The sequence below is a fragment of the Mixophyes fleayi genome, chromosome 11 (assembly GCF_038048845.1).
Source record: "Mixophyes fleayi isolate aMixFle1 chromosome 11, aMixFle1.hap1, whole genome shotgun sequence".
Taxonomy (NCBI): domain Eukaryota; kingdom Metazoa; phylum Chordata; class Amphibia; order Anura; family Limnodynastidae; genus Mixophyes; species Mixophyes fleayi.
This window is the reverse complement of record NC_134412.1, coordinates 26,285,772-26,306,696: the sequence shown is the minus strand read 5'-3', so window position 1 is coordinate 26,306,696 and position 20,925 is coordinate 26,285,772. Positions and strand designations below refer to the sequence as shown.

At 37.9% G+C, this 20,925-nt stretch overlaps 1 protein-coding gene across 1 annotated transcript in view; it reads right to left on the bottom strand.

Annotated features, from left to right (window-relative positions):
• Window positions 1-1,991: 1,991 nt before the first annotated feature.
• SLC17A7 (solute carrier family 17 member 7) overlaps window positions 1,992-20,925 on the bottom strand; it is a 90,573-nt gene continuing 71,639 nt past the window's right edge. The window contains exons 5-12 of the mRNA XM_075191261.1: window positions 16,908-16,995; window positions 13,181-13,267; window positions 12,645-12,787; window positions 10,214-10,363; window positions 8,531-8,663; window positions 5,772-5,882; window positions 4,836-4,963; window positions 1,992-3,847 (exon numbers count right to left, since the gene is read on the bottom strand). Of these exons, the coding sequence (XP_075047362.1) occupies window positions 3,506-3,847; window positions 4,836-4,963; window positions 5,772-5,882; window positions 8,531-8,663; window positions 10,214-10,363; window positions 12,645-12,787; window positions 13,181-13,267; window positions 16,908-16,995 (1,182 nt within the window). The 3' untranslated portion in view covers window positions 1,992-3,505. The remainder of the gene's footprint in view (window positions 3,848-4,835; window positions 4,964-5,771; window positions 5,883-8,530; window positions 8,664-10,213; window positions 10,364-12,644; window positions 12,788-13,180; window positions 13,268-16,907; window positions 16,996-20,925) is intronic.

Sequence of the window (20,925 nt, the reverse complement as noted above, 5' to 3'; positions counted from 1 at the left end):
TCTGGGATGAGGGCTAACTTTCCCTGAAAATATATAGAAGGAGCTGATACCTGGACATTTAGGGAACTGAGTCTAAGCCCACTGTCAAGATCATCTAGAAAGCAAAGACAGTAAGAAAGCAAGGTGGGGTGATAGCCTAAACAATGAAATGTGGAATTCTTTCCACTCACATCAGAGTATATAAATCTATTCTCTTTTAACTGAAGCCGGGTTTCCTAGCTTCCAATATAATCTGAACCACCTTTTTGGAGAGAACTTTACCTCTTACAATTTCAGCCTCAACAGCCACTGGGAAGACCCTGGTGTAGAATGGATCATTGAGAGAGTAGATCGTCCCTTAGTGGATATCCCAAACCTGGACCCACCACCATTTTTAGTATGTCAGCATAACACAATCTTTTAGCCCAATTTGGAGCCACTAAGATTACCAGAATTCCTTCCCTCTTGGTCTTGTTGAGAATGCCAGAAATCATGGATATTGGTTGAAAAATATATATCAAAATAAACCCAAATGTACTGTCATAGCATCTACCAGAGGTGCCTATAGATCCCTGGCCCATGACAGAAACTATCCACCTTGTGATTCAGCCCAGAGGCCATCATGTTGACCTTTGGAAAGCCCACCTTTCCACTATTTGACAAAAAGGAAGATATGAAAATAAGGAGAGCAGAGGGGTCTTTTTTCAGAGAAGCCTCTTCCACTCCATGCTATCAAATTGTGGTGGGCTTTCCTCTCTGAGGTAGAGCCTGCCGAAGGAAGAGGTTCCATAAGCCAGAAGCACTTCTCCCTGTGGTCCAGTCCAGCTATGGCTGCTATAAAGGACAGCTTCAACAGCTGACCCTAGCATGAGAAACCCTTTTTCTTTCAGGGTCTTATGTCTGACCTGCCCAACTCATATTATTAATAATCAGATTTCATTATTTAATAGTCCATTGGAATTTATTGCTCGGACAAAACCGCAATACTGCTTCAATCCCTAACGGTATCTGAAGGGGGTTGAGGTAAAACATTTTCCACAGGCTCATGAGTGCGCCTACACTGATTATTCAGCACTGGGAACCCCTCTAGAACCCTCCCCAAGTGAGGGTGCCTAACCAATACATGGCGTACCTAGCACTAGCTTTTACTTGGCTGGGGCAGCATAGGAATCGGGGCATCTTGAGAACTGTAGTCCTTCTATATGTTTTGGGATATGGTATTATATATCACATCAGTCTTATGGACTTCATCTGCAAAACATATGAGCAATTCACTGCTGCACTTACTCTACTGGTCTCCAACAAAATGGCAGTTGGGCTGAGTCAGTGAGGTAAGGCAATTATCATCTCTAGAATGCACTGTGGGATATAGTTAGTGGTAGAGGGTGGGTATATGAATAAGAATGTTCAGTTGGTAACTACAGTTCCAGACATACCTGTAGTCTAGTAACAGGTGAGAAATATTACATGTTATAGCAAAAGAGGGGAAAGAGGCCTTCAACCTTGACTACCTATGCTCTGTATGATAATCCTGTACAAACATATAGCTGTGATTTGCAGATTTTTACACTGTAGGATAATGTATCATCCAACAATCGAACAACAGATAAAGAATAATATATTTTTTAGAGCGCCAAATATATTACGGAGAATGAAGTAATAGGCACAAAACTGACACATAACTCAATGTATTGTAGACTTCTTTCTCACTTGAAGATCTATAGTTCTCATATGAATAATATTTTACAGGTAATTTCTGCCAGATATATTGATAGTAAATTCTAGTAGAAAATGTACAATTGACGTTAACATAAACATGATATTTTTCTTAAATATTCTCAATAAAGTTTATTTGTGAGCTTAGTTCTATTTTCTGTGTGCTCTAAAGTATTTCCAGTTGTACCGAAACACAATATGAAAACAAATTATATACATAATTTTGAAGGCCAGAATCATGATTATACTTAACTGTAACACTCTGGTATCAAACTTAAGCAAAATAACTGTCACACTCTGGATCGGAATATAATTTATTATGTACAATTACTGCACGTTTAAGTCATTTTAATTTCAAGACCATCACCCCTCCCAAAACACCTATCCTTTCACAGTTCCAGATCTGCCCTTTGACTGTGATTTTAATGTCTAGAATGCGCTGGGTAAGGTTGATGAAAATGTAAATAAACCAGTACAAAGCTCTCATTATTGCTCATATAAGTAAAATAGATCAATAAAGCCCAGATTACTTTATATGCACTCAAAACATGTTATTATAGCTCTTTTAATGCTGGAGATAATAGTTTGAGAACTGGAGAAACCTACAGCGCTTTACGGTTTAACAGCTGTCATCTTTGGATAAGGTCTTAAAATTCCAGAAAGGGCTTTGGCATGAGAATCCAGAATGCTCAGTATTCATTAAAACTGAAACAAATAATTGTTTTGATGAGGACACAATTTACGCCAAGTTTACTGTAATGTACAATATGGCCACACAGAAGACTGTAAATTAATGCACTTATCATTCTCTGGACAAGGGGACGCTGACTTGGACCTTAAAATTTAGGTGTAAAAGCGACAAAAAATGAATGGACAACTTATTAAATGCTTTAATTGGTTTTTTTTTGTCATCATGTTGGTCCACGGGACAATGTTGCATGCCATAAAGTGACTCACCATTGCCAAGCACACAACAACACACACAAAAGGTGCCTCATCAAATACACTAATCACAAAGTAAGCCCCAAGACTGGAAAAATGACAACACCCTCCACAATGGCAAAACATATTTCACCCATGCCCCACTGAATGTGATATTTACCCAGACACTGTCCCATGAGAGCTCATGGCGATAGAAGCCCTTGTGACTTACATAACAGTAGGACTGCCATGGGATACAATATGGGACCATATATTGCTCCTTGAAAGGAGAGACATATGTAATTTTTAATAATTATATTTCATTGAATTAAATATTTATTTTTTTATACCTCTAAAAATAAATAGGATAAACAAAGCAATGGTAAGAAGTTATTGGGTATCCTGCCTTGCCTTGAGATGTGTGCACCCATGGCTTAGCCCATAATTATTGTTCTTCTTAATAAATACTTATGAGCAATCCATAACCCACAAAAAGTGTACATTTATGCAAATCAGTGATCAATGTCAATGTTAAAACTCACACATTCATTTGTTATTGCTTCCACACTTATCCAAGTGATGGAGATTTTGAAGACATGTGCCTTTGTGGAAATTTAGACAAGAAACAAGCAAATCACTGATACCAGAAATGGAATTGGCCCCTGGATATCACAAAAATGTTGGGGTTCTTTGAAGGCAATATTGGTACTACCTTTAACCCCATTATGGTAAATAATAATGTATTAAAACAATAGAAAGGAAGCCACGGTGATCATGTAAAGTGGGGAGGCTTGGCAACACCAGTCACCTTTGATTAGATTCTTTCTCACTCTCAGTTGGATTTGAGACATTGCTATTGTTTTACTTAGACTTCTGTATGTTTTTATTTTCAAGATAAGTCCCTTTCTGAGGCTGTCCCATATAGATAGGGGTCCTTGCCTTGCTCCTGGATAAACTCTTCTTTCTTCTCCCACTCGGCCGGCCAACCACCATTGGGGAAGCTTGTGCTTTTGGTGGCCCCATAACTTCCATAACCACCGTAACCCTGAGGCTGGTCCTCACTCTCGTCGGCAAGCTCATCTTCATGGATGAAGCCACATTTCTCATCGGTGGTTTCCTCTGGTTCTGCCCATGGCTGTTTTTCTCCCGATGCAAATAAGCCATAGAAAATGACCCCACCATAGTGAACAAGGGAAGCGATAAGGAAGACGTACTGCCACTCTTCTCGAGACTACATTGGGTATGAATTTAACATTGAAGATTGAAGATAAAAAAAAGGGTTGTACATATTAATCAGCCATTTATTTTCACTCTGTATATTATTCGAATTCTAACAAATTCTGATAATAAAAATATTTGGGAGCTAGAGGCCTTTTATACATAATGTACATTTGATATTTTAATTGTTTCTATAATCTTGTGATGACTATATAATGACCTTGCTCTCTGTCATAAAAACACAATACATCAGTGATGGATGGTTGTACATGTGGAAAGAAAGAATGTAGGAAGAAAGCATTGATCGTCAAAATAAGCATTACTATAGATAAGCAAAGCTATGTGCACCACAGGTGGGAACAGTAGTGTTTGTTATAATTAGGAAATGTTGGCATGACAAGCATGGTAATTTACTTTATTCAAAGATAAAGGGCCTGATTTAGAGTCGGATGTAAGTCCTTCTTTTCAGTGCAAAAAGCACTTTTGACCAAAGATCCGTCTCAGTTTCCACTCCAACTGAGACCGATCTCCCATTTGCACCTCTCTGCGCTTAGAGAGGTGAAACAGGGAAAGTAAAAATAATTAAATTTTAAAAAAAGGTGTGCACCCACCCCCCCTCAAGCAGCATAACAAAAAAAAGGTAAACAAAAATAAAAAAAAATGCCCCCCTTCCTTTCCCAAACAGCACAAGGGTTGGTTATGCTGCTTGTGTAAGGAAGGGGGGGCATTTTTTTAATTTTTGTTTTACTTTGTTTTTTTATTTAATTATCTGCTTTACGTGCATGATACACTTGCACGCCGGCCAATAAGGCAGACAAAGAGGCGTGTTTGTGCAATTTGCACAGTATTCTAAGTCGGAAGGATCTAAAGATCTGTGCCACTCTAAATACTGTGTAAATTACGAGATGCAATTTACACTTACGATTTCAGTGTACATTGCATCCGACTCTAAATGAGGCCAAGAGTATCTAATTAAGATTTTTGTAATCTAATCTCCATACCTTGTGCTTTGTCATGGCTCCTACAATCAGGGGGCAAACCATGCCTGATAGGGTCCCCACACCATTGGAAATACCCATGAGAATGCTGGCATACCGTGGTGCAATGTCTAAATGATTCACGTTAAAGCCTAAAATGTATGAAGAAGAAGAAGAGAAAACATGATTGCTGTCCTGTTATAATAAATACATCCATTCACAATATAATTAATGAATCGGAATGCTCTAAGACTTTAGGTTTCTAATTTACAGCTATGAAAGTATTACCATATGACTGCAGAAATCTAATGTATGATTCTCTTTTTTTTAGCACGGTTAATTCAGTAGTTTAAAGGAATAATATATCTGTTTCATAGTTTATATATTTACCATTGTAACAGAAGAAACTAATTACACTGAAATGTATTTATATGGGAACATACATTAAGTTTAAGCTTGGATCAAGAAAGATGCATGATAGAGGACTAGTTCTGGACAATCTACAAAATAGGCCAAGTAGATTCTAGTTTTGGAAATTCATTTGTTAATCAATGTATTAATTGGTGAGATGTTAATTCATTTTTGCTGTCATATTAAATGACTTTTAATATGTGAAAATTACAAATATTGTCTGTACAGCACTAATTGGTGGCGCTATATAAATTAATTGTGATGATGATGAACTGGGGAAAAATTGTTAAAGTATCAGTCAAACTAGAATAGGCCTGTCATAATTTTTAAGGAGAGGCCCTCAAGTTGACCCAATTGTTTTTATTTAATTATCCACCATACCACTTATATAACAATAGTATTTAATGTCTGGTTTAGTTGTGATAGGGAGCAATAAAACTATCACACTACTATTTCTGCCATCAACAGTCCAGCTGGACATGACAACTGAGTTAGATGTATTGTCACAAGAAGTTAAGCAGGTTTACGTGACTTAGTTTCAAAGCTCACCTGATATAGCAAAGCCACTGAATCCCACAGCCAAAACAAGGAAGGAAATAGCCACCCCTCGGGTATGTGAATAGCCCACAACTAAAAGAAGAGTTGCCTCCATGCCAAAGCCTTTGAACAAATACATACAGACGTGAATATACAGAGAAGACACGTAACACTAACCTCGTCTTACCATTTCCCAACATTCTACCACTTTGGGCTTTAAAATTCAGAAGTTTTCTTCACTAAATACAATTGTGCAGTAAATGTAATCTGACAAGTCGTTTGCAAAATTGTACTTTTGTTTAGTTTTTTAAAGATTTGACATTTTTATCTATACTTGGCATTCTGTGTTGAGAACAAAAATATCAACTTAATACAGGTTAAAATGAATTGAATTGTGCATGAATGGAATTTATATGGTCATGTCTTTACCTAGAGTGGAATATAAACATACAAGACTGCAGGGAACACATTACTTTATTACAATTCATGAATCGCAATCTAGAATTCAGTCACATAAACAGTATTGTAAGTTTAATACTATTACTGAGATAGAAAATCTAAAAAACTGTTTTCATACTTCTGAGAAGTAGCTGTTTTTTTTATGTGCAGTATGTTTCTGATGATGCAAATGTACCTTATTATCCACCTAATGCATAACAAAGCACCCCCCCCCACACACCAAGAGGTAGATTTACTAAGTCTTCTAAAAAGCAAAAGGGGAGGTGTTGCAACCAATCAGATTCTAGCTATCATTTCCTACAATGTACTAGAGAAATGAGAGCTAGACTCTGATTGGGGATGTTTCCCATAGAAACCAATCACAGTCTAGCTCTCATTTCTCTAGTATGTTCTATGAAATGATAGCTAGAATCTGATTGGTTGCTATGGGCAACATCCCTGCTTTTCCTTTCTAGAAGTTTAAGCACATCTAGCCCCATGTCTTCATCACAGTTATTGGACAGCATGGTGGCACAGGGGTTAGCATTCTTGTTGCACAGCACTGGGGTCATGAGATATATATACTGACCGGGGCCTTGTGTGTGTAAAGTTTGTACGTTCTCCCAGTGTGTGCATGGGCTTCCAGTCCAAAAACATACAGGCAAGTTCATTGGCTTCTGACAAAGTTAACCCTAGTGTGTATGTGTGGGTTTGTTAATAAATGAATAACTGCCCAATAAAAACGTTCTACGCAACCTTTTGTAGGTTTGCTAGTACCGCCGAAAATGCACAAGGTGGAAAGTGTAGGACCATCCCCTTCATCCATTTAACTTTTTTTCCCAGTTATCTACTAAAATACTGCTCACTTAGCCTCATTTATGTCTTTTATTAATCATAAGAGCGAGAGGACACAAGGGGGTAAAAGTATCATCCTCCGATTTTTTCAACTTGCCGGAATTCGGCGACTTTGCAGGTAAAATTTAAAGCGGCGATGCCTTGTAAAGGCAGGTTTGCCTTTACAAGCCATCGCCGCTTTAAATTTTTAATGCAAAGTCACCGATTTCCGGCGAGTTGAAAAAATCGGAGGATGATACATTTACCCCCAGGACAGCCTTGATTGTCACCTTTTGAATGTTTTTATAACATTGGCAGAAGTGCGCTTAGAAATATGCTTTCCTGTATAACGTGAGTATGGAAGGTGCATAAGGTGCCCCCGTTCACAGTATTGAAGAAGAAGAAAACAAGTCATGTTTATAAGGGGAAAAAAAAATCTGTGGACCCTGATTTACAGGAAAGCCCACGTTCACCAAATTCACCTTCATTGAGCCCCATTTGCAAAATCATGTCACACAAAGCAAAATCTAATTTTTGTGTGTGAGTATGTAACACGGTGCATTTGTACTCTTAGGGGTAAATGTATCAAGCTGTGATTTTCTGGCGGGATTATAAAGTGGAGATGGTGCCTATAGCAACCAATCAGATTCTAGTTATTTATTTAGTACATTCTACAAAATGAAAGCTAGAATTTGATTGGTTGCTCTAGGCAACATCTCCACTTTTCAAACCCGCCGGAAACTAGCAGCTGGATACATTTACCCCTTAGAGGTATATTTACTAAACTCTAGGTTTGAAAAAGTGGAGATGTTGCCTATAACAACCAATCAGATTCTAGCTGTCATTTATTTAGTACATTCTACAAAATGATAGCTAGAATTTAATTGGTTGTTATAGGCAACATCTCCACTTTTTCAAACCCGCAGTTTAGTAAATATACCCGGTTGTCTTTTTTTTATTGCCAGATGCTGCTATTTTCAAGTACAAAAGCTATGAACATTATCTGCAACATAAGCAGCCCCAAACAGCATTACCTCTGCAGGATTGGCTTGTAAATAAAAGTAACAGTTCTCTCCTTTTCTGTGATTCATTTGTCCACTAGATGCACTGTTTCAGTAAAGTATGTAACTACCAGTACAAACAGGTTGAATATTATATTAATAAATGCAATGTTCATAAAAGGGGTTTGTTTCTCTCAATATTTCCAGGGAAATAAAAGGAAACATACTGCATATAAAATATAAATAACAAATAATCTCCTTAACCAGTTGGACTACAGATCATGCAGTAGCCTTAAGAGGGGAGATTTGCTACCATGGTGCAAATGAGCAGTAATATAGCAACCAATTACCATTTGATTTTATAGTTTAACTTGTACTGAACTGATAAAATCTTGTGGCTGGCTGCTGTTTGATTACTGGTTGCTAATGGTAACTGCTGATTTACACTTTCAACCACCTTTGTAAATCCTCCCCATTACTTTCTGAGGGTGGACTTACCTCCGCAGTTCATCATTTTACGGACATTGGTAGTAGACATGATTCTCTTGGTGCGCAAGAAGTCGGCTATCTGCCCTCCTATTGGGACTATGATTGTCATAACCAAATGGGGCAATGCAGAGAGGAGTCCAACCTGAAGGACAGGCAGCGGTTAGGAGGCAATGATATTGTTGTACATGATTCAGAGTATGACTAATGGGCCAACAACATGTTGAACTTCATTACATAATTTCATCTAGAATATATTTGTGTCCCATACAGGGTCATTTATTATTATTATTATTATTATCATTTATTTGTTAGGCGCCACAAGGTATCCGCAGCGCCGCACACAGTACTAACAGTAGACTATACAGGGTGAAACCATACAGAACAATGAACAAAAAGTACCAATACTTCAGAAACTCCAGGCAGTCATATGCAGTAAAGACGGAGCAGAAGAACAGGTATGGAGACAGGAGGGGAGGGGACCCTGCTCATACGAGCTTACATCCTAAGGGAGGGTAAACAGACCAGGCACAAGAGGAGCCAGTTGAGGCAAGAGGAGAGGATCCTAAATGAAGAGGATCCTTATTTCAGTCTCCTGGACAAAACCATGTTACAATGCAAGGGGTGCAAATTAGTATTCTGTTTTGCACATAAGTTAAATACTGACTGTTTTTTCATGTAACACACAAATACTTGATAGCTTATTTGTACACTGAAATGTAAAGTTGATCTAGGACATGCTCTACCCCAATTATAAAACTGTCCCCACATTTTAAATTTACAACCCCCTCTAATGCAACATGGTTTTGCCGAGGTGCAAAGTTACTCCTTTATTTTTGCTTTGCTCTCCCCAATGACCCGAGGTCTGAGGTGAGAACCTTGTTTATGGTGACACCATCCTAAGAGTAAAAGACACAAGGTTCTGATCTTGCCTCCTGTCCCCTGACATGCCTCTACCCACCAACCTCAGTGCATGATTTGGAGCTTTGCTAAAGTAAATTAGGGGTGTGAACACTTTAAATTGGAATTAGTGGTTGATGGCTAAAAGTTACAATAAGTATTAAAGTAATATTTATAATAATATAGAGCCTGATTCATTAAGGATCTCAACTTGAGAAACTTCTTATTTCAGTCACCTGGACAAAACCATGTTACAATACAAGGGGTGCAAATTAGTATTCTGTTTTGCACATAAGTTAAATACTGCCTGTTTTTTCATGTAGCACACAAATACTTGATAGCTTATTTGTACACTGAAATTTAAAGTTGATATTTGTGTGCTACATTAAAAAACAGTCAGTATTTAACTTATGTGCAAAACAGAATATTAATTTGCACCCCCTGCATTGTAACATGGTTTTGTCCAGGAGACTGAAATAAGAAGTTTCTCAAGTTAAGATCCTTAATGAATCAGGCCCATAATGGTTATTTTAACAACTCCAGCACAATGGACAGTTGTGAGAGAGTTAACTTGTCTCTTTCATCAAATTTTGATACCAGGGAAGTGGTATCAATCTTGCCCTCAAATAAACCTGTTACAGCTGGCTTTTAGGCTTTGTTTTATGACGTTAATGGATTTCTCTAACATTTTATTCAAAAACCACATGATACTAAATTATTTATTTAAGGACACTATTGATCTCAGCTAGATTAAGCAGAGTCTAAAGCACAGCATCTGCTACAGGGTACACGTACCTTACTGATTTCAAAGCCAAACACTTCTTCAAAATAGGCTGGCTGGCTAATTAGCAGGAGATAGAATGTCCAACTGCGGCAAAAGTTTGCGACAATGATAGCGTATACCGGCATAGAGGTAAAGAACTTCCGCCAAGGTGCCTTAAATTTCTGTAATGAAGCACAGTGACAGCATAGGTAATATAATAGTATTATTGCAGTCAGTTCCGGGATCGAAAAGATAAATAGACACAAAGGGGCTGATTCAATTCTTGACCATGTGCCGCGGAGTGCCTCTGCAACGGTCCTTATTTTATTGTAGATTTTGCTTCCCATCCCATAGGGATGTGCAGGAAAATCCGCAACGTTGGCTATCGTAGTACGTGGAAGTGTTCGTGGCCAAACATGACGGTGATGTTCGGCTGCACATTGCCGAGAATTGATCGGCCCCACACTTTATTTTTTTTTTTAATTATTGGTAAATGTTTATAAAACCTGTTGAAAAGGAAAAAGTTGCTGTAACTCATAGCAAACACTTACTTGTGTGCTGTCATGTTATAAACTGGGCTAGAAAAATGTGTTTTATTATTATGGGGTCACAGCTGCTCCAAAACAAGGCTACTGCCATGATTTTCTGGTTAAAAGTTATTGCCTGATAAAGCAAAACAATTATTATCTTAATTTGCCCACTAGAGTGGACAACTGATCACATTAACAAATGCAGGTATAAAGACAAATCACATTTCTTTGTTATGCCTCTATGTTGTAAAGAAACAGAAAATTAAAATAAACCCCACTTACATAAGTTATATTTTTACTTTAATTCTGCGTGCACGCAGCCCTGGCTCACATAGATAGACTGATGGCAAGTTGGCAGCAAAATGGAAGTAAATTACTCTTCAAAAAAGCATGGAAAAGTGTATTTCTGCCCATATTGATGTAAATTTGACCCTGATTATATTGGTTCCAACATAAAATTATATTAATATATATTAATGTCTCCCAATATTCTCCACCCATGTCTAGGCTTCATAGCCTATAATTACTGTATCATTGCATTTAATGACATACATGCTAACAATCTGTATAGTTATACCTTAACAGGGCTTCAAAGAGCCCAAAGTTGGTTTGACATACATGCAAAGTCAAATAGAACAAATGCATCTGTGGATCAGATCTAATAGAAAAAGGACTTTTTCAATTGACTGGTGGTCCCATGATCCACACAAATACCGATGGGGATAATCAGCCAACAAGATTTCCTGTTCTCTGCAATCATATTTGATCAAAAGAGATTTTGTTCATTTAAAATGGACATTTGATCAGCAGATATGGTCCAAGGTTGGGCTTATTTGGTAGAAAAAAATGGACAAATCTGCCCATAAAACAGCTACGTAGAGAAATAATGGGCCTGATGCAGAGTAGAATGTACTTAGTAAATTGCTTATTTTTGCTCTACACATGACCACAAGACACTTGTAAGCATCTACACCTATGCAGAGTATGAAGATACGTGGTTCCCAAATCACTCGGACACGATATTAGGGGAAAAATAGAAGGATGATTTATATTACAGAACAGGATTAATACAGCACAGCCCCGTAACGATAGCAGGTCCAACAAATGAAATCAGTTCAAATAAATCCAGTGAGATATGTTCCACAGCGCATCTCTGGCAGAGCATCACCTCTTGGCCAAAAGTTAGTCACACACGTCCAGCTCCCAGGGTAGCCTCTTTTATCACCTCCTAATCCCACCTTGGGATCTGCCTGTCCAGGGGAGTTGCAAAAGGTCTCGATTGGTGGGCTGCTTACACTATCCAGCCCCCTCCCCTACCTCCCCAGGTATCTTCCCTCAGGTTAACCCTGCTGGGTCCGGCTCCTGGCTGCCTGTAGAGCTCACTAGTGGACATAAGGAGCAAACAGAAATAACAATAATAACTAAATTCACTTCTGAGCTATCCCTGTGGAGGTGGAATTTAATCCCTGAAGTACTTTTCCAAGGAGATGATATAGTTACATCACTGATACTTCCTGTAACAACATGGCTAAAAAGTGCAGTTCTGGTATGGATCAGATTAAGGGGTTGTAACACCATACACCATGCCCATTGCTTTACACAGTTACACCCATCTACGCTTGCCCCTGCCTGCTCCCGTAGAGGAAGAGGGAAGGGGTGTTCTAACATAGACTGAGTACAATAATGGTGTGTTCCAAGTTGCTTTGAACTCTGCATCCGGTCCAATCCTTTTTTGTTTTCCTTTATTTCCTGCAAATATTTTTCCTCCATAATCTATAAATACCAGTGAAACAATTGTATCTACTTTTGCCGCGATACTGTGGAGATTTTATATATCATTTTACAATATGCTAATACTATATTGACCTTCCCCAATACCCATTGTTTCTTGTCACTTACATCCCGACACATAAGCGCATACAATACAACTCACCACCAGTGGGTTCATGAAACCTGTGCTTTCGCCAATGCTCTCTTCAATGTACTTTCTCTCTTCCTCTGATATTGTGGGATGCTGTGCGGGACTTTCATAAGACACAAGAATCCAGAACATGTACCACATAATACCGAAGCTCCCTGCAAACAGAAGTAAGGTGGCTCTCTTTAATGTCTATGTTAGGGACAAAGGGGGTGTAACTGTAGATATCTATCAAATGAAAAATCTCATAAGCCTGTACCTTTAACATAAAGCAATGGTATTTCCAATTAAAACATAGTTTAATTGATAGTTTGTGGTTCGGATTGCAGCAAACGTAAATGCTAGATACACTCTACTAGTGAATGTATCTAGCTAATGATTAGACAAATGGAAACAAACAATCTCTTCTTTATAACAGGAGATTTTTTGTCTTCATGGATAAAAGCTCTTCTAAAGCCTCTTCTCTCCAGGTTCCATAACTAACAAGCCTAATGGTAGCCCCAGGGCAACTGTATCTCTAGAGTGTGGTAAAGACTTTTGTAGTTACTCACCATAGACGTAGAAGACTGAGCTCCATCCTGTATACTGGACTAAAACTCCAGCCAATGGCATGGCTACTACCGCTCCAGCATAGGAACCTACAAACAACATGACATTACCAGATTGGTAGGGCATATTATAATAATTTAATATAAATTGAATTTTTTTTTTATAAGTGTTTGGAACTCTTTTTTTGAATTTCTTAGTCCATTACCTCCCAAATGTTCCTTTTTAGAAGGGGTTAGTGGTGTTTGTAGCTGTGTATAGGTTGCGGATCATATGAGTTATAAGGGTCCCTCTTTTATCAGTTTGAATTTTGGGTGGTATCGGGCTCTGCTTGGAATTGAATCCATTGCCTTGGTATTCTAGTGCTGACCCTTTAAACTCATACTTAGCCTTAAGCTCCATTGAAGCCCATTCCTTCCAGCCTCTAGGTGTATGACTTGCCTAAACATCGGAGGTTTACAGGTACATTTTGTGGCATTACTCCTGTTCCTGGTTATTTATTAAAATGTTCTTTTGTTCCCGTCCTTGTCAGTGGCCTTTGTGCATTGTGCTTGTCAAAGTCTTGTCACAGTTATTGTCTGTTTCAGTCAATCTCAGTCCTGTCTCAATTAAGTCTGTCTTGTGTATCCTGTCAACTTGTAATGTGAACCTTGATTCAGCCTTGCCTTTGTTGCTTTGTCTATGTGTCCTTGTTTCATTATCCTGCTGTTATTCTGTCAGTTCTACTTCCCTAATTTCCAATTCATGGCTCTGTCACCCTCACTTGCCTTATTGTTGTTCTTAATTTCTAATGCAATCAAATTCTCATGGTATCTGAGTAGCAAAAGGCACATCCTGATGGGAAAGACCGCTGCAATAGTACTAGTAGAGCATGCCAAGACTAGGAACGCAAGTCTCTTGCAGTGGTTTGGGAGATCCTTCTCAATTCCTACTCCCTCTGTGCTCCTGTATCTGTCTCATTACCCTTGTGCCTGTTTCTTATTGTTCTTTGATCTAGTGGTTCTGACTTCTGGCATCTTTTGGTACCTATTCTGGGTTTGGCCCTTATCTGTCTGACTGCCTACTGGACCTTGTATTTTATACCTTCCCAGCTCACCTCAGTCTTGTCTGTTTTCTCCACATCCCTTTACTATATCCCTGCCTCTTCTTTATATCGTCTAGGAGGTTCCTACATAAAGCTTAAGTCTGTTTAAGCTAGTTCCCGTAGATACTGCCTTCGGATTCCATAATTTCTTTGTTACTGATCCATAGTTTCCCTAGAATATGAACAGTTCTAGGATTGTCAAGAAAAGAAAGATACCGGCGCCCTCCGTAGGAGTTCTACAAATAAAGCTACCAAACTTTTGGGGAGGATTGTCGTTTGCCAAAGCTGCTAACTGCTTTCATAGCTGAAGGCAGTGCCAGAATTTAGAGATTTGTCCCTGAAAAGCGTTTGTACCTTAACAATTTTCAATGTTGACAGAAGTGGCCCTTTACTCTTCATATTGAGCGTAATTTTCTCTATCCTTCTCTGGCTATATATTTTAAGAATTATTGAAGAAGAATATTTAAAATGCAAATAAAATACATTAGAAATAATTCAGTAACATGTGATAGGGATTATAGTAAACCAAGTTCCATCTAGACAATAACGCTCATGATGTTCTTGCATGCCACTCTGTGGAAAACGCAGGACTTGACAGTGGAGGATTTTCACAGGTGCTATTTTACAATTTTTATATATTCATGATATACATAACATTTACAAAGAACATTCTAGACGACTGTCCCATAACCTTCAAAGAGTTAAGCTGTCCTTAAAATACATCTCTTCAGTGCAACTCACCACATTCCCTAACTACTGTTATCTGTGTATAGACCACTCAATCTACATAATGTTCACACTACATTTTTCTGTACAAATTCCGCAATTCTGTGCCCAGTGCCAAGCCAGCTCTGTTGCCCATCCATTCAGTACTCCTGAATACTTGTCAATTGTTTACCTCTGAACATGTCTGCTGCATTCACCTATGCTTTTTGTGACACTTCCCATTTTACCCATTTGATTGTGAGAATAATCTGTTCTGTTGCAAGATATATCCCTTTATTACAACCAATAAATATATATATATATATATATATATATATATATATATATATATATATATATATATGTATATATTTTTTTAAAAAAACATATTCAGCATTGCAGAATGCATTGATGCTTTATAAATTAAAGTAATTAGGTGTTGTTGGTTTATGACAAATAATACAGTTTGGAAATATTCACAAATAGGATTGGAATTCTAGTTAACGTGGCTGTTTACTCCCCCTGTCTCTTATCCATACACCTCACTTTGTCTCCAGATATATGTACAACATCAATTGAATGTGAATTGCAAAACAAGTATTACAGTATGTTCTAGCCTTTTAATTTCCACTAAATTAATTCTTCATGTTATTGTATTTCATTCATCACCTATTTTACAATATGATTTGTCTCCTTTAAGGTGGACTGTTAGTTTCCAAAAAATATCAGGCTTAAATTGTAGCAGAAGTTCATTTTGGCAAACTGCATAAATGGAAATCAATTATTGTCATCTAAAATGTTTTGCTATATTCACAAAAAGTCAATCATTAAACTAAAGTTGTAAAGCGCTACGGAATCTGCTGGCGCTATGTAAATAAATGTTGATGTTGATGATGATGAAAGTTCACTGGTGTGTTTGTAGTAATATTGTTGAACAACACACTACAGATCTTTTGTAAGTTGAATTATACAGTGTGTTATTTGTTTTCAGTGTAATACAGATGAATAAGTGTCATCAATATCACACACCTCTTTGATGATATAATTTGCTTTGTTAAATATCGTTACATACTTCTGCTAAGGTGTTACTACAACGCTTGAATATTTACAAACATATCTCACCATTCATTACACGATTGCAGCATTGCAAATGATAACTACTGCATTGTGTTTATTAAGCCAACATTATCTTTCTGTCTCAAATATACTCACGTTCAACCATTAACTATATATATTTTGGAAGTTCTTATTTGATCACAATAGAATGTTGATAACATCCACAAACTGTATTGTATTGATCGCTAGGGCAAGGTGAACTCTATAATTGTTTTGTACCTTTCATTAATAAATACAATTAGTAAATCTGTTTCTTTATTTTTAAGTTACCGTAAAATCATTAATGTATGCAACACCAAAAACACAATAAGAAGCTATGCAGAGGCCATAATTTGCTTTTTATAATCAATTTCCATGTATTATTAATGTATTTATTTTTAGAAAACCGGCCTACTCTTCTGCTAACCTTTTTAACCTATTAAATGGAATCCAAATGTTGGCCTCCGAAGGTAGCAATTAAGGAAGCGTTTAGTGTTTAAAGAAAAAGTGTAAGAGCTACTCATGACCTAAAGTACTAAAATAAAGGACTAAAGAAGACACTTTATAAAACAGTAATCAAAACAGTTCTGCAAATGTAATAGACAAAGGTTTTATAATATTATGTATATATTATTCCATACTTGTGTATGATTTTTCATTGCATTCAGCAGAAAAGGACACGTATTTGATTTGTGAGAACGTAATTAGAATGCAGACATCAAGGGAAAAAAAGATGCATCCTGACTTGTCAATTTTCTCACACGCTCAGCCTCTCCCATGGGTGCAGTAAATGATATGTATAGTGTAATTAAAGAAGCAGAGTGTAAATTGTATTGAAATCACATTACCACAGAAAGCAGTTGTGGCCAGCCTGCTGCGTTCCAGGGGCGGCGCCCACTTGCTCCAGATTCCGTGGCATGCTGGGTATGTCACTCCCTTGGTCATGAAAAAACAGAAATTTTACTGTTAACACAAGGGACACATGGCTATTTTTTGCAAGAAGACAACAAGCATCCAGTAATGACACAGAAAAAAATAAGAAGATCAATATATATATATATATATATATATATATATATATATATATATATATATGAGTGGCATCATGTATCAGGACATTCATTTAGTGTTTAATGTTTTTATTTTTCCTGGCACCCCTCCAGGTGACCTGGGGGTATAAATAGAATACACCTCCTTCTTCATAGGCTGAAGGAGAGGGTGTGTTTCATAGGCAAACCGAGGGGGTGTTCCTAGTGCCTGAAAACCCCCCTCCCAGCCTGGGGTACTGTATGCTTGAGGTGGCTGGACCCTGCCCCGGGACCAGCCACTTTGCAGCTTGTGTGCAGATTGTTTCTGTCCGCACTGTTCCCAGCCATCTCTCCCCAACAAGTATTTAAAGCATCAAGAACAGGTTGGAGAGAGCAGGACAGTCTGTCAACAGTTCTGACACACTCACTCAGGACTTTGTCCTGATTGTAGGGACAGTTGGGAGGAATATCCCACTTCACATGGCTCTGCTCGAAAAGGGAGAGCTGTGTGCCCCTAACAGTAGTGCACATAGCATTGCCCGTGTATATGATGGGGATAGGAAGAGTTGAAGAGCAGCCAAGCACTGTCTAAAATTATAGCAACACCCCGAAGCATGCTGGCCACGCCCACTGGCGGTGTGGCATGGAAACCTCTCTCGACAAATCCTGCGTTTGCCCCCTGTGTTTAAGTGTTAAACTTAATTTGAGAGCTTCTTATCTTTACACTGACACAGAGGTGCAGCAGCTGGCAGCCTGAGGGTGAGAGGATCCTAGGGTGCCCACTACCCATCCACTGGCCCTGTATGTTTGACTCTCAAAGAGTAAAAATCTGACATCACACATATACTTTATCCAATGAAAAACTCCCATTCAGTAGAACGCAAATGGCATATGCTCAAATCCTCAGGGAATTGACACATTGATGGCATATATATCGAAAACAATGATTCCACTGTATGAAAACAATGATTCCACTGTATAATAGCTTTGTTTGAAAAGAACACTCTTTCCAAAAATACTGTGTCCTGACTACCCCATTACTCGATTGGTGGACCGTGAAATTTGACCAACGTAATAAGCTTAGCCAGCTATGGTCCTTCAATCATATTGAAAACCCAGTCCATGCTCCCAGCAATCTTATTGGTAAATGACAATCTTCTGGTTATAACACCTTCTCAGCACGTCCTACACAGCATGCTACTGAGTGGGACTGCATACTATGGTTGCCACCATATATCTGGGGTCTTCATTTTAAACCACTAAGTCAGCACAGAGCTTGGGGTCGACATTGTTAAGCCACAAAAGATGTGGGATCTGCATTGTATCTTCATAAGATACCTGAGGTCTGCATTGTTAAAACAACAGAGATTTGATGATCTGCATTGGACAGAAGAGGGTCGGCCTTGTATGATAATCACTGTATGCACTGTGTTATGTATAGTGGCAACCAGAATGTTCTTTGCATTGTATAATGGCTACTAGGAGTTTTTCTGTATTGTAGATGTCACGAAAATATTCTTTGTATTTGAAATTGTTTACTAGTAACCTTTAGGTATTGTATAGTGGCTACTAGAATGCTGGCTGTATTGTATCAATATCACTAGAATGTTGGCTGTATTATCTATAGCTCAATAGAATGCTCTCTGATTTGTTTTGATGTCTGTGGAAAGCCTGCTGTACTGTTTAGGGTTCCCTAGAATGCTCTCTATATTCCATGGAGGGCCCTAAAATATTTATTATTGTATATTAGCACTACAATGCTCTTTGTAATGTTACAAGAATGCTCTCAGTATCAGAAATTAGTCCTTAGAATGCACTCTGTATTGAATATATGTCAGTAGAATGATCCTTATATTGTATATTGGGCACATACTCCATACAGATAACTAGAATGTTCTCTGCATTGTACATGGGTCACTAGAATGTTATGTGTATTGTATATGGGTCTAGAATGTTCTCCTTATTACATATGAGTCACTAGAATATTTTCTGTATTGTTAATCAATCACTAAAATACTCTCTGCATTGTATAGAGCTAACTAGAATTATTTTTGTATTGTATATCTGCCACTGGAAAGCTCTAAATAACAGATATAGATTTTATATTCATCATAATAATGATTGTTAGAGTTCACTAGAATGCTGGTTCATCGCATATTGGTAAGTAAATGATTTGATGTCAGCAGAACTGCTTACTGTACTGTTTAAAAGTCACTATTCTATGGAGGTCACGAGAATGTTCTCTATTGTATATTGAGCACTAGAATTTTCTTTTGTAATGTATAGAGGATGCAAGACTGCAATCCTTAACAAATATTGTTTATTTGAATGCTCTCTGTATTGTATATTGATCATTAGAATTATTTCTGTAGTGTATAAAGGTCACTAGAATGATCTGTGTATTATATATCTATCACCAGAATGCCATCTGTAGTAGATATATATCACTAAGGTGCCCTCTGTATTATATAGAGGTCACTAGAATGCTTATCATATTCTTTAAAGGTCACTAGAATGCTTGTTGCATTACATGTAGGATACTAGTATACTTTCTTTATTGTGTACAGGTCAATAACTTGTCCATTACAACAGGTTTTTATCAGGTCTGGGGTACACAACACCAGCTAAGATTTACACAGTCTTAGAGCGGAGGTGCTTTGTTTAAGTTAGTATCGATATTCACCAAAGTCCGCTGCAAAGCCGGATGGATTTGGCTATGTATAATAGCCAGGTTGCAGCCAACCGATCTGGACCTTAGTGTGGTGATGAGCTATAGGTAAGTGGCTCTGAAGGCAGAATATTCAGACCAGCCAAGGTCATCAGGATGCAGGTTAAACAAACAGAATCGGCAAGCAGAGGATTAGTCAGGAAAAGCCAAAGGTCAAAACCAATCTGTCAACACAGTACAAAGTCAAGACTGGAACAAGCCTGGTCGAAAACCAGGAATCAAGTAGTAAACAGGATAACACGTTCAGGACCTCAGAACAGCAAAAATGACAGGCAGAGCAGGTTTAAATACAGTTTGGGAGTTAAATCAGAAATCTGATTCTGGAGCACAAATGTCAACCTGGTTTTCAGTATACCAGGTTCATGTCTGGATGAAGCCAAGTACCCATAGAAAAAGGATTCCCTGGCAAGGCCAAGAGAAGAGAAGTTGCTACGTCACACTTTCAGGCTACAGAGATCACAGCACTCCCAAAGTTATTTTTACTTCATAATATCATGACATGTACACAGTTGTTTTTGAAAACTGTAAATCTGTGGTAAGTACTTTTCTCAGTAGCATTCAGTAGCATTAAGTGTGAAGGATTGGTCCGTTTCTCTTTAGTAATATTTTTTCATTAAAACATTGTACAATACATTATACTAGTTTAGTTTAAATATATTGAGGTTCAGTAGGGTTAAAATTTGCTTTAAAAGATAACTCCATCTCGGAGTATAGATATTGATAATAATATAAAGATATTTAGATAACTACAAAAAAGAGAGAAAGGGGCGCCAACATAGTGCATTAAATATATAACATCTTTGGGATAATCCGTAAATGTGCAATTCCCGTACCAGAAATTCAGATTCAAATCGCCTTAGATTAATGCTCATAGACCTTTAACATGGAGTGTAGTCTGTAGCAGAACGCTGCACCAGAACGTCCTGACTCCAGCAGGGTCTTCTTCCAGAGTGATAGCACCACTTCAAATTGGCTAGAACTGCGGGCAGAATTCATCCACAGCAAAGAACCATGTAGCAGATCTAATTATTTGGAAGCTGTAGTGTGCATGGGTAACACATACTGTTGGGATTGTATAGACAATATGTGTGTGACCTATATGCTGTGCTG